The 14,164-nt window shown below is 37.0% G+C and overlaps 1 protein-coding gene across 1 annotated transcript in view; it reads left to right on the top strand.

Annotated features, from left to right (window-relative positions):
• The window catches only part of LOC104159030 (selenoprotein O-like), a gene marked incomplete at both ends in the record, with an annotated part of 16,829 nt that extends 2,926 nt beyond the window's left edge, over positions 1-13,903 (top strand). Inside the window, 10 exons of the mRNA XM_009696834.1 lie at positions 3,325-3,392; positions 4,101-4,188; positions 5,996-6,065; positions 6,693-6,765; positions 7,513-7,596; positions 9,642-9,771; positions 10,439-10,483; positions 10,571-10,652; positions 10,743-10,835; positions 13,824-13,903. Coding sequence (XP_009695136.1) covers positions 3,325-3,392; positions 4,101-4,188; positions 5,996-6,065; positions 6,693-6,765; positions 7,513-7,596; positions 9,642-9,771; positions 10,439-10,483; positions 10,571-10,652; positions 10,743-10,835; positions 13,824-13,903 — 813 coding nt within the window. The remainder of the gene's footprint in view (positions 1-3,324; positions 3,393-4,100; positions 4,189-5,995; positions 6,066-6,692; positions 6,766-7,512; positions 7,597-9,641; positions 9,772-10,438; positions 10,484-10,570; positions 10,653-10,742; positions 10,836-13,823) is intronic.
• Positions 13,904-14,164: the final 261 nt, after the last annotated feature.

Below are 14,164 nucleotides of genomic sequence, written 5' to 3'. Positions count from 1 at the left end.
GGAAAGCATCTGGCAAGGTTATAGCCTTTCTTTGCTGTCGTCTCAACAAATTGTTCAGTGCAAAAACTATATGAAATTACTCCTTAACTGTGCACAAATTCTATTGAGTACACAGTGTGCTTTAGTTCTCTGCTGGCACATTGGTTAAATGCCTGGCTCTCTTAACTGCTGTAGAAGCTCTTCAGACTATTTCCAAGACTTCATTTGGAAAAACCCCAGCTGATATCCATATTCTTCCCAATGGGGAGCTGTTGTACTGAGGCTGGTGGGATGCACTTACAGAGGTCTTGTCAAGACTTGGCAGAAGTGTGGGGAAAAGCCTTACGGCTTATCTCAGAACACCCAGCAGGTTGGTTCGCTCTATTAATTTTAAGTACTGTGTTCCCACTGGGGTGCTACAGTTTATGACTGTACTGCCAGATAAGGAACACTTCTTCATATGGTACCATTTTAGTCACATACTGGGACTACCAGTGAGGAGTGTTATGCATTAGGTCAAAAAAGCGATCCAATATGCATAGTTTTCAGTGTGGCCCTTGCATAGGGCTTGATGTTCATGCAAAACAGCAAGCAGAGCACTTGGGAGTGTAAAGCCTAGCCCTTGAGCTAGAGCCAGGGGTAGGGAGGGATATAATCCATTCGTCGTCCTGTGAGTGCTGTTCCAGCTTCTCTGGTGTAAAAACAATTTCAGTGCTCTGTTTCCTGTGGCTGAGTGTATGTCTGGTCTCCTACTGCCTTCTTTCAAGTACTTACCAACTACAGGGACCATTTGAAAACTATTCTTAGAGTGGGAATGTAGATATCTTTATGTGGCTGCTCAGCTATCTGGCCAGCTCTTAAGTGATGCACATCCATTAACTCGTGTTAGTAACTAACCAAATGTGATGCCTCCATGGATTTTTTGTCAGTAATAAAAGAAGTGCTGGTATTCTGCAGGAATTTTGCGGAGAGCCTGCTAAGAGTCACATAGTCAAAAAGAAACAACCCTTCTGGCAGAGGTCTGTTCAAAACAGTAAAATTTAGTAGCATTATTATGCTCACTCCTATCCCCTAGTGCTCTGATGCACATTATATTTTGTTAGTGTCTGCGTTCATTCCCTGTTTTTGAAAATTTTTGGTTTTTCTTGAAGAATTAAGATTTTCTTCTTCTCATTTATGTCAGCACTTTTTGTACTTAATCCTACAGACATACCAATCATATATGATTGTTTCCAAAACAGTCTTTTAAAAAAAAAATTTCCTAATTTTGCTTGTATCAGTACAGTTCCAGTAATGGGAGCAGATTAATTTCTAGATACTTTTTCCCTCCTTCTGGAACAATTCACTGCCTGTTCTTTGCAGTTAACAGAGAACATTCTATTTGGATACCTACTAGATACCCTCAAAAATACCAAATATAATGATAACAAATAAGAATAATATAGTTTCGAAGCCACAGTTACTGTTGCAAGCAACTGCACTGTGTAAGAATTCAGACAAATCATTCCTTTTCATGATTTTTTTGTACATATTTGTGTTTATATCCATACTCTACACTTTTGGTCCAACTAAATTATTTCTAAAATTTTTATGCTAAAGTATGTAAAACCAGAATCTAGCGTACTCTCAAAATTTAACACTTGGGAGCTGGTTTAACTCTGTGACTGTCTTCAGTCATATTTATGAATGGAATATTAGGTTTACCTCTTGTCCTTTTCTATGTACCTCCAAGGAGAGTTTCATTTTGTCTTCAGTGCAGTCTTCGACTACCTAATAGATAGCAGTTATAAGTAGCTACATTAAATTTCAAATAGTATGCCACCCAACTATTTTGAATCATAGACTCATAGAATAGTTTGGTTTGGAAGGGACGTTTAAGGGTCATCTGGTCCAACCCCCCTGCAATGAACAGGGACATCTTCAACTTGATCAGGTTGCTCAGAGCCCCATCCAACCTGACCTTGAATGTTTCCAGGCATGGAGCATCTACCACCTCTCTGGGCAACCTGTTCCAGTGTTTCACCACCCTCATCATAAAAAATTTATTTCTTATATCTAGTCTGAATCTACTCTCTTTTAGTTTAAAAACATTATCCCTTGTCCTGTCGCAACAGGCGCTGCTAAAAAGTCTGTCCCCATTTTTCCTCATAAGCCCCCTGTAAGTACTGAAAGGCTACCACAAGGTCTCCCCGGAGCCTTCTCTTCTCCAGGCTGAACAACCCCAACTCTCTCAGCCTGTCTTTATAGGGGAGGTGCTCCAGCCCTCTCATCATTTTTGTGGCCTCCTCTGGACCCACTCCAACAGGTCCATGTCTCTCCTGAATAGAGGAATGTTTTCCAGTTATCAGCAGGCAAAAATAAAGAAGAATTATACAAAGTGAGCTAAATTTGCCTGCTGCTAGACTCTTGAACAAGAAGTCTTCTGTGCCTATGAGGAGACAACACCGCTTTGAGAAGACGGCACCAAGCATTACTTCTGCTGGATTGTCAGTGTAATCCCAGTTGCTTTGGAGAGAAAACTTCCTACACATTAACCTGAGGGGAATATGATGCCCTTGCATAGTTTGTGAGGATTGATTCCATTTTATTATTCCTGATATAACAGAAAATACAGTGAAATGACATTATTTCATAAAATGAATGTAAGTGGTGAAATATTTTAGAGCAAGGAAAGTTGTTCCAAGCACTCACAAATCTTGGTATTTGGATAAACACAAAAGTTTATAGGAAGTGCAGAATTTTAAGGCAAATGAAAGGAAGAGATTGTTTTTAAAAATCTGAGTACAAGCAGCAGCGAAGAAGAAAGGAATAATTATAATGTATCATCAGAATTATGCCTTTTTTGTGTGTTGACACTACTTGAAGAGTTCCTGATTGTTAAGGGTCCCAGATCTGTCCCCAAAGTTCCTGAGACAACAGTCTTGGCTCATATAAAGGGCAACCTCCATCTGATGCAACGATTTGGTTTCCAGTTTCTCTGTCCTTCTAATTTCACTGTTGTCCTCAGGGAAATTGTGACTTATTTAATGTTATCATCACACTAATCAGTCACTGAGGTTCTAAATGAATGCAGTACTTATTTTGAATGCAACCCCTTCCCCAAGAGCAGTGTAAGTAATGGACATTGGGCAACATTATATAAATACAAAATAAATGCATCTTGCTAATGAAGCTTGGTAAGCCTCAGCTTACTGTTTGCCTGTGTCATTTGTAAATACAAAGCTATGCCAGCAAAAAGATCTTTCTTTTTATGAAGGAATAAAGTTATATAAAATATGACTTGATCTTCATTGTAAATTATTTTTCCTGAGATAACTTTTAATGTTTATTTCTTGTTTGTTACAGCTTAGTTGTAAGTGATGATGATGTGTGGAGAGACCAGTTTTACAATGGAAATATTAAGAAAGAAAGAGGTAATGAACATATTTCAAAATAATATGTTGCAACACTGTAACTTAATTCTCCATTGCAAAAATGAATTTTAATATGTCATATATGTGTAATAAAAAGTACTAAATAGGCTTCATTTCATTTATTAAGATATAAAACCCCTCCTGAGAAAATCAGTCTGAAACATCTTAGTTAAAGAAATTAAGCCCTATGAACGTGTCTGCTATGATTGTGGCATATGTGTTGTAGGGGTATAGTTTTTATTTTCACTTGCCATTACAAAAATGTTATTGAAAACTAAGGAAATTTTCCATGGTTCCAATAGCAATACTAGGATGGTGGGAATGCTACTGTGGCTGTGCCATTGCTACATCCTCTACACCTGCTCTGAAAAAGAGTGGGATGGCACAGCATGGGGAAAAATCTATTTATGTTGATTCTTTCTTTGTTGCTAGCATCTCTGGAGTAATTCTAGTATTAATGCAGTACTGGAATTTTGCCTGTGTTTGCTGATATAGCAACTTAAGCTTTATAATTAAAATGTATGTGTGGTAAAGTAATATTATACATATTCATCTGTTATGCATTAAGCATACTTACAAAAATACCAGTTTAACTATGCATATATAAATTCTGCACCTACAGAAGCAACACATGATGGCTTTTACTGTGGAACTATTTTATTTTGCTGATACTCCATTTACATTTAAACGCATGTGTCTATATTTAAGGTGCAATAGTGCTACGTCTTGCCAAGTCATGGTTTCGTATAGGATCCTTAGAAATCTTAGCTCATTCTGGGGAACTGGACTTACAAAGGTTTGAATTTAATCTTCATAGTAACTATATTAGTTTTCTTAACAATCAAATATATATTAGAATGCATATATACATTTGGAATTTAGACAAATTATTTAGAAAGGAAGATTGCATTATTTAGAAAGATAACCTGCTATTTTTATAGAAGCATACAAAAGATCTTACCTCATAAGGGTAGAACCCCCTAGATGTTTTTGAAGGCCTGGATCTTACAAAATGAGAAAGGTATTATAGCTGAAATAGTTCTGGTAACTAAGCACTAGGGAGGAGTTATTTGTTTTGGAAAGATTTCTAAATTTAAAGTGTAAGTTCCTGCATTTCTCATAGTTGTCTGTGAAACTAAATTAACAGAAATACGAAATAAATCACTAGCATGAGTACGTTATATAAAGTATGCTCTCCAGAAACATGCAGAACCAGAGAAGTTTACTAGGTAAGAAATTATTGCATGGTTTTACGCCTTTTTTAGCTATATTAATTTTTGTGTCAAGCAATTAGCATGACAAATTTTTAAGTCTACTGTAAATATTTAAAAGTTGATTATTTCTCCTCAGGAGCAACAGAAATTGTTCTGGGTTGCTTAAAAATGAGGAAGAGCTGATAGCAGCAGTTGTATGTTGTAGTAACTGATAATTCAGTTTAACTTCCTGCATCACTGTATGCTGTCTTTCTTTCCTTTTTTTTGAAATCTCACAGCAGATTTTACTTGTACAACTGAAAGACTGAATTAAGGAACTGATTTTAAGTTTTGGTTTGTTTTTTTTGGTTGAACTATTTGTGACCCATTGGATTTAAGCAGCATGTAAAGATCACTTGTACTCATGAGAAACAGATGACTTCTACCTGCCTGTTTTGGAAGGGGCCTCAGAAGGAGCGGGCCAAGGCTAGTATAGTGTGACTCTCTGTGCTTCCTCCTCAGAGAAGGTCCTCCTGAAAGAGTATGTCCTGGAGCAACCAGCTGAAATTCAGAGGCAATAGGTTGGACAGCCTTCTAAAGGTCAGGTTGCTAGGTACTCTGACAAAATCACAGTTTGATGAGAGGTCAGTGATTTGCTCCAACAACCTGATTAGAAGGTAAAATCTAGATATTTGCGTGTGCAGCTGCACAACCCTTGCCCAGGTCCAACCCTTGCCCAGGCTGCATACCCGACGTATAGATGGTGCTTGCAGCTTCCAGTACCAGTGGCCCTGGCTGGCTCTGACCACAACATGGTCCTGTAGGGAGCTCCTAAATGTACTAAATGCCAGCCACTCTACTTTAAAGCTTTAGATCTGCAAAGATATGCATTTGACAGGTATTGCAGTTTTTAATGCATGTATCCCAATTTCCTGAGCCTGTCTTGTAGGACTATGCAGCACTGTTTTGGGAATGACCAGTTACCATGATAGGTAACCCTACTTCAGAAGAATTCAGCCATAAAGTTTTCTTTGTGAGAATTCTGATGTAGAAGTATTCCTTGTAATCATATACTTTTTTTTGGATATACAAACTTTTTTCCCCCTAAAAAATTTGTGTTACTGCATGTAAAACCAGATCCTGGTGTGCTGTGGAAGTTTAACACGTGGGAATAATTTGAACTCTACATGGCAGTCTCCCATCGTATTTATGAATGGAACCTTAGGTTTTATCTCTAAGCATTTGGAAGGGCTTAATCCGAGACTCACTGGAATAAATAGATTGAGTTTTGTAATAACTGTTTGCAGCAAGCTGTAGATCAGCATTTAGCTCTTTGAAAACAAGAATTTTGAATGATCAGTTTTAAAAATACCAGTTTTATTTAAAAGAATTCTGCCTCTCCTATTACAGAAGATTGCTAGACTTTATCATCCAGGAACATTTTCCATCAATAGCCATGAATGATTCAAATAGATATCTGGTAAGTCTTTTTAAAAGTTATTTTTATTTTCCACAAGCATGTGAACAAAAATTATACAAAGCTTTTCAAAGTTTCAAGTTTTTAGGTTTTAAAAGTTGAAGTAAGCTTCCAGATTTTATTAGCAAAAGTTGTTAATTCTCTTCAGTAAAAACCTCCTTCTTTAAGTTTTTTTTCTCAAAGTCAAATATGAACATTTTTCACCACTTTTCATTACGGAAATGTTTATTGGGAAGCTTGCGTATTCCCCTGTATTTTGTTCTCTTACTGCTCAGATTTTAAGTGAATAGTGGTCGTGAAGTGATGAATTATGCTTTTTTCTAGTATAAATGTAGTATATATAGTATATACTAGTATATAAACTAGTATATATAGTGTCTTTGTTTCTTTTTTTGACTTTCTAATTTCTTTTAGGTCATCTGCGTGTACTTATTTAACTATAGTCTTTGCTGGATAAGGTTGTTGTGCAGTCACATCATTTAGAATGTGAATGAAAAGTCCTGACAGAGATACACATCTAAAAATAGAATGTGTCGCATATTTCTAAAGTGAACCAAATGTTTATGTTATTTATTATGTTCCATATTTTTGATTCAGAGGACTTGAAGTAAAAGATGTATTTGATTTTAGGAATTTTTCTCTACAGTCGTATCAGAGACTGCAAATCTGATTGCGTTGTGGATGTCTGTGGGGTTTGCACATGGTAAGCTGCAGTAGATGGCATTGGCTTCACAGGAGTGACTCTTTATAGCCATATACTTAAAGATGGCTTTTATTTATCACTTTGTTCTTCAGTTCTTTTGATGTCTTCACCTACAGCAGTATCTGTTATGCATTAATATACAAGTTTTTTTGTAACAGAGTTAGGAACACTTTCTGATCTTTCAAAGCATGACTGTATCTGACAGAAGCAAGAATATGGGAGCAAGAATTCTCAGAGTTGTTGTAATAGTCTGATGTACAAAGACCAGGTATTGATGTCATATGTGAGTTTAATTATTCTGAATTTGATGCATCTACATAAAAAACTGGCCTTTTATACTGTATAGGATACAGTGCTGTCCACCTTTGCTTCAGATTTATATTATGAAAAATAAAATAGCATTGTCTTGCTAATACAGCACCCAGTCAACTTGCAAGGAAGCAGCTAATCACCAATTTGCAGGATGCTCTTTCAATACTGTGTAGCACTGAAAGGAAAAGTAAACAGTGCCACCTAGGTATAGAAACCAGATGCAAGATCGTGTAGTGAACGGTTTCTCATTTTCATACTTAAAATGCATGCCATGTCAAGAGTAAAAGGGACAAGTTTATTTTCCAGAGTCTGATTTCTGAAAGGTCACTACTCCAAAGTTCTCTAGATTCAGTGGATCTATTTTACAGCACATTTTCTAGAGACTACAGGGTTCAGGTGGAATTTTAACTTTTGTTTCTCCTTGTTTAATTGTAGGTGTGTGCAATACAGATAACTTCAGTTTATTATCCATAACAATAGATTATGGTCCATTTGGATTTATGGACTCCTATGACCCAAGTGAGTGTAGCACCTGTTTTTAAATACAATTTTTTACTTAAAATAAATTCTTTATATTAATTTATGTAGTTTTTGTGTGCATGAAAACTCCTGACATTGTTAGCAGAAAAATACGAAGTATGCATATTGTTTGAAGAGTTTTAGGGAAAAAAATTATATCAGAGGTCAGTTTTATGAGACACTATACATGTTGCATTTCAAATGGTAAAAGTCTTGTTAATGAAATGTAACTATTAAACCCATTTTCATGAGAATGTTTCCAGTTGAACTTCATCCATTAAATAGATGCTAGAACAGAAACCTAGAAAACTAAAAATTGTGTATTGCTGTAAGCATCCAAAAGCAAAAGTGGTATACAGTAAATTTGCATGCATCATGCTCTAGCTTTATAGTCACAGCAGCTAATTATAGGTTGGAAGAAAACAAATGAAATCTACCCAGTCATGGCAACCTTTCTTTGAAAGTATGAACTCTGTCGGTCTGGGATTGATAGATATAGGTCCATTATGCACATAAATGCATATTATTAGATTATTGTTTAGAGGCTGCATCTGAGTAAGCTTCAGAACCAGCAGTGGTTATCTTGCTATCTGTTTTCATGAGTCTGCAGGCTTAAATTAAGGAAATCTCGTGAGAACAAATGTCACATTGTTTCTATTGTATTGAAAAAAAAGGGCTTTTCTGGTTTTAGATCTTTTTTTCATATGGTTGGTTGACCCCAGCTGGCAATTGAGGACCCACCAGCCACTCGTTCACTCCCCCCTGCTGTGGGTGGGGGGAGAGAATTGGAAGAGCAAAGATGACAAAAGCTCATGGGTCAAGATAAAAAGACATAAGTGAAGGAAAAAAAACGGGTGTGAACAACCAACAAGTGATGCAAAGAGAATCATTCACCACCTCCCACCACCAGACTGATGCTGAGTCAGTCCCCAAGCAACAACTGCTTTGGAAAAACTAGCCCCCAGTCTTTATTGCTGAGCATGACGGTATATGGTATGGAATATCCCTTTGGTCAGTTGGGGTCAGCTGTTCCAGCTGTGTCCCCTCCCAGCCCCTTGCTCAGCCCCAGCCTAACTTGCTGGGGTTGCAGAGCAAGAACAGAGAAGGCCTTGATGCTGTGCAACATCAAGGCAACAGCTAAAACATTGATGTGTTACCAACACTGTTTTAGTCACAAGTTGAAAACACGGTGCCATACAGACTGCTATGAAGAAAATTAACTCCATCCCTGCCAGAGTCAGTACAGCCTAGAACCAGATGAAAGGCTTTAGAATTAAAATTCAGATTGGAACCAATCACCAGATCTGACAGATGTGTCATAGGTCTCCTTAATGCTCCATTTGTTGTTAAAGTCCCCTGAGGACTCCAGCAATGCTGTGTGCATTGATCAGCTTATCTGCATTTGATCTTAGCAAGGGGTTCATACTGCATCCATCCAGAGACTGGTGCTATACATTTTACTTTTGGATACCTGTAACTTGCATAGCAGATATTTATTATCTCCCAAATAATGGATTTGCATACTGCAACACATTATCCCTAATTTTGATGTGAATACATAAAGCTTGCTTGTACAACTGAAACAAATCTTGCTTAGGTGGCCTATTTATTTAAATACATGTTACTTTTCAAAAAATACTTATAAATCGTGAATCTGGTTGTACAGTCATTTGCTTAGTCTGTGTGCTAAATTGTAGAGCTATATGTAGTAAAAAGATTGAATAAGGCATGAGTTTTAGTGTAAAAATGGTCTTTTTCTGCTTAAACATTCAAATTTATTTTGTATCTTCAAAGTAGGAAAATGTCACTTGTGACATATAGGAACTTGTCTGTGAAGGATGTATTCCTTAGATTTGCAAATAGTAGATTTTGAGTTTATTCACTGTAAATAAGTATTCTTGTGATCTGATTTTAAATATTTAGTAACTTTAGGGCTTTTATTAGTTTGCTGTGTAAGTATAAAAATGAATGCACTTCAATATTTTAACATTGATTGTTTATTGTAATTACTCTGTTGTGGAAAAGTAATGTTTTGTTTGAAATAGATTTTGTTCCAAACACATCTGATGATGAAAGGAGGTATAAAATAGGAAACCAGGCAAATGTTGGGCTGTTTAATCTGAGCAAGCTGTTACAAGCTCTAAAACCTTTATTGGATCCCAGGCAAAAGCAGCTGTAAGTAATCCTTAAAATATCTTAATGCTTAAAAGAACTAGTGAGATGGGAGACCCTCTAATCACTATATGCATAGGAAAGAAAGGGATTAGCTCTTAAAATCTCTTTTTCTAAGTGGAAATTGATTCTGAATTAATTATTGGCCAGAATAAGGTTGTAGGGAGGGAAGAAAGGTTTTCATTAGTCATAAATAATAGCAAAATATTGACTGGAAGGCAGTCCTAGATGTTGTGTGGTCCATTCTGTTTTCACTAAGGTAGGACCTTTGCCTGTAGTTTTCTATTTTAAGTTTGTCTAGCTTGTTCTCCAAGATGCTTACTTATAAAGACCATACATCCTCCTGAAGCAATGAGGTAGTATTGTAATATCTTATTGTAAAGATTCCTAATATGAATCTTCTTTTGTGAAGTTTAAACTCATGACTTCTTACTCAGTATGAAAAGGAAGAACATTGTATTTTTCTTCTTTGCAGCAGCTCTTTATGTATTTGAAGCCTGTTAAAATATTTCCCTCAGTCTTTTTCCCACTACAGATCCCAGTTGATTCAGAATGTCAATGTTTGTGAGATATCAGACAGAAGAAATTTTCATTGTTTAGCATAAAGTAAGATTGTATTCACAGTAGTATTTTAGTTCCATAAAATTTGACAGTTCTTTTGTTTTTGCAGAGCTTCCCAGATTTTGGAGGGATATGGTGAGCACTATTACATCCGGTATGCAGTTCCAGAACTCAAACCTTCTAGTCACAATACTACAAATTGTATTAGGTAGCAATTTCCTTACTTTGTTACTATTTTCAGTTTCACAGAACTATTCAAAACAAAATTGGGTCTTCTTGGGGAGAATGAAGATGATAACTATTTGATTGCTTTCCTCCTGAAAGTGAGTTTGCTCTACTAATTTTATTGGCAAACATCTGAACTGATACCCCATACTTTAAAAACACTGATAGAAGTTTCTTTATTTCACTAGCTTATGGAAGATACAAAGGCTGATTTTACAATGACATTTCGACAGCTCAGTGAAATTACTGAAGACCAGTTAAAGGAGCTCCATATTCCTGAGGTATTAATATGAGCACCCAATTTTAGGAATACTTAATATAAAATGAGTAAATCAAGTTGGACATAACCCTGGTATAATAGAGGATGTCTCAAGCCATGATTTGTCTGGGAAGTGTGCCATTGTTGCATTATTAAGGGACAGGGAGACTAATATATCTGTGTCATGCTACTACCCCATGTTAAGCCTGTGTCTGGTAATGAAGGATACATTAACAAAGAGTGCTAATGAAAGACACGTTAATGAAGACTGCTGAAGTCAGGTTTTCAGCCTCTGGTACAGGTCCAATATGAATAGTCATAAATAGTCATACACAGGTGGGAATGTGATTTTCTTGACATTTAAGATGGGTCTGCTAGGAAGAACTTTCCTCCCCTTCCCCTCTCTTTTTTTTTGTTTTTGCTTAAGACTACCTTCTGACCATTCTTTTGTAAGACACAAGTGAAGTTGGACAGGACCTATAAGGAAAATTTCAACCTCAAGTCAATCAAACTCTTCCTAGCATGGGTTTAGCAGGTGGCATAAACCTCTGCTCTCAGGCCTATCAGCTTGTGTCTGTAATGATAAATGAAATCCCATCTCATTGTAAACTCTTGCTAGAATCTCAGCACATAGTGGCCTCTGCCCTTCTTTGGGCACAAGATTGGTTCTAAATGTAACTTAAAGCATAAGAATACATTTTGTTACTGTGTCCTGCTCAGCCTGTTATCCCATCCTGTATTGCTGCTAACTCAGTCTAAACTTACTCTTCAGGACCAAGTATAACCATAAAAGAAATGAGATTATTAAAGTCGTAGAATGGTTTGGTTTGGAAGGGACCTTAAAGATCACCCAGTTCCACCCCCCCTGCCATAGGCAGGGCCCCCGTCCACTAGACCAGGTTTTTCAAAGCCTCATCCAACCTGGCCTTGAACACTTCCAGGGATGGGGCATCCACAGCTTTGCTGGGCAACCTGTTCCAGTGCCTCACCACCCTCATGGTGAAGAATTTCTTACTAATATCTAATCTAAATCTTCCCTCTTCCAGTTTAAAGCCATTGCCCCTTGTCCTATCACTACACGCCCTTGTGAAATGAGCCTTCTCTTCTGCTGGGAGATCTTATAGCAGCCTTCCAGTACATAAAAGGGGCCTACAGGAAAGCTGGGGAGGGACTTTATGAAAAAGATAAACGTCTCTTTTAAGAGATAAAAGAGATAAACTTCTTACCTGGATATAGTGCAGTCTTTAGAAGTGGAAATACAGCTGAAGCGTTTGAACTGGAGTGAGATGCTAGCAAGTAATAATTGCATAAAATTGCAGTCAGGAAATTCTGAAAAGAAAGCTTCTAAGTACCTGATCTGGAAAGAAAAATAGGAAGCCTTTTTCCAAGAGCCAAATTTTTTTTTCTTTTGTTCTTTAATATAGTACCTTTTCCATGTGAGGAATGTTGTTCACTTTGCCTGGGAAACTTCATTGCCTTTCCCTAACTTCTAACTTACTTCTGTTTGTCTTTGAGTCTAACTTAAAATGAGAGCAAGTCATTTTTATACTCAAATGTGGTTTCATTATTTTTTGACTCCCATTTCTTTAAAAAACCACAAGTGTGATCAAAACTTTGTTTTGTTCTTGCTTTTAATTTCCCTTACTTAACTTTTGCCCATTTTTTTCTTGTATATCTGCTGTTTATCTCCTTTTATCTATGTCCATTTCTTTCTAACTTGTTCTTTCTCTGAAGTTAATTTTTTATGTATGAGCTTTAGCCACTTTGTTTCAACTGAGCAATAGGAAGCAGCTGTTAGCTCAATGTAGTCAGCCAGGGAAGCCTAGTTAGTGGTTGTTGTCCAGCACTGGAGGCACTAACCCCAAGCTCTGGTTTCTCTCTGTTTGCCTTTTTCAAGTTCTGTCTCCTCTCCCTTCTTTCTCTCCTACTGTCTTTATTCTTCTCAGGCTTCTCCTATTCCTGTAACCTCAAGTTTCCCTTTTTCTACATACTTTATCTTTCTTTATCAATATATTTTCCTTACTCCATAATTTTGGAAAAAAACCCCAGTCTCTACGAATAGATCCGATCCATGTACAAAACTCAGAAGAAAGTAAAACCTGTAGTTATGTAGCCTAAAAAATAAAATAGGTCAGATAATAAGCCAAAGAAGAATAGGGGTGAAGTGCTGGAAGTGTTTACGTAGAATGTGCCATAACAGAGATGGATTAATATGGATGTATCATGTTAGCAAAAAGAAATAATTTAAATACAGAGAAAAAGATACTAGTAGAATTTTTGGGGAGAAAAATTCCTTTGAAGGGTCATCATATGTTTCCCCCTTAAATCCTTTTAATATTCGTTGTCCTGGTTTCAGCTGGGATAGAATTAATTTTCTTCATAGTAGCTGGTATAATGCTGTGTTTTGGATTTAGGATGAGAATAATGTTGATAACACAGTGATGTTTTAGTTGTTGCTGAGCAGTGCTTACACTAAGCCAAGGACTTTTCAGCTTCTCACGCTGCCCTGCCAGTGAGGAGACTGGGGACAAGAAGCTGGGAAGGGACACAGCCGTGACCCCCAAGTGACCATAGTATTCCATACCATACCGTAGGACCTCATGCTCAGCGTATAAACTAGGGCAAAAACTGGCCCAGGGGGTCGCTGCTTGGGAACAGGCTGGGCCTTGCTTGACTGGTGGTGAGCAATTGTTTTTCATTTGCATCATGTGTTTTTCTTGGGGTTTATTTCTCTTTGTTATTTTACTTTTCATTACTATTATTATCACTATTATTATTATTGTTTTTTATTTCAATTATTAAGCCATTCTTATCTCAATCCACAAGTTTTCTCACTTTTACCCTTCTGATTCTCTCCCACATCCCACCGGGGGCGGGGAGTGAGCAAGTGGCTGTGTGGTGCTTAGTTGCTGGCTGGGGTTAAACCACAACATTCATTTGCTTACTTTGCTTTTTGTTTAACAGGAACAAAATTTTGACTACCTGGCATTAACTGTTTCTTTCTCTTTAGGAGTTCTGGGCTCTCCAGGATCTGGGTAAACACAAGTTATTTTCAGAATGGGTTACCATGTACCTCTTGAGATTAAATCAGTAAGTCTGATGCAATTTCAAATGTAAAAATAGCACCAGATGTGTATTTGCCAGAAGCATGCAACTTTAATCTGCAATGATTTTCCATAATCTTTAGCGGGTCTGGTAAACTGGACCAAACATGGCTTCATATGCCATTTTTGTCTTTGTGGTTCTAGGCTGTGCTAGATTCCATAATTATTGCTATTGCAGTTCTGTTTTGACGCACAGGTACATAAAAATGACATGGGAGGAGCAGTCTATTTTTTGTTTCCTTCATTG

Source organism: Cariama cristata, unplaced genomic scaffold (genome assembly GCF_000690535.1).
Source record: "Cariama cristata isolate BGI_N322 unplaced genomic scaffold, ASM69053v1 scaffold6653, whole genome shotgun sequence".
Lineage (NCBI taxonomy): Eukaryota > Metazoa > Chordata > Aves > Cariamiformes > Cariamidae > Cariama > Cariama cristata.
This window is presented reverse-complemented; position numbering and strand designations above follow the sequence as displayed.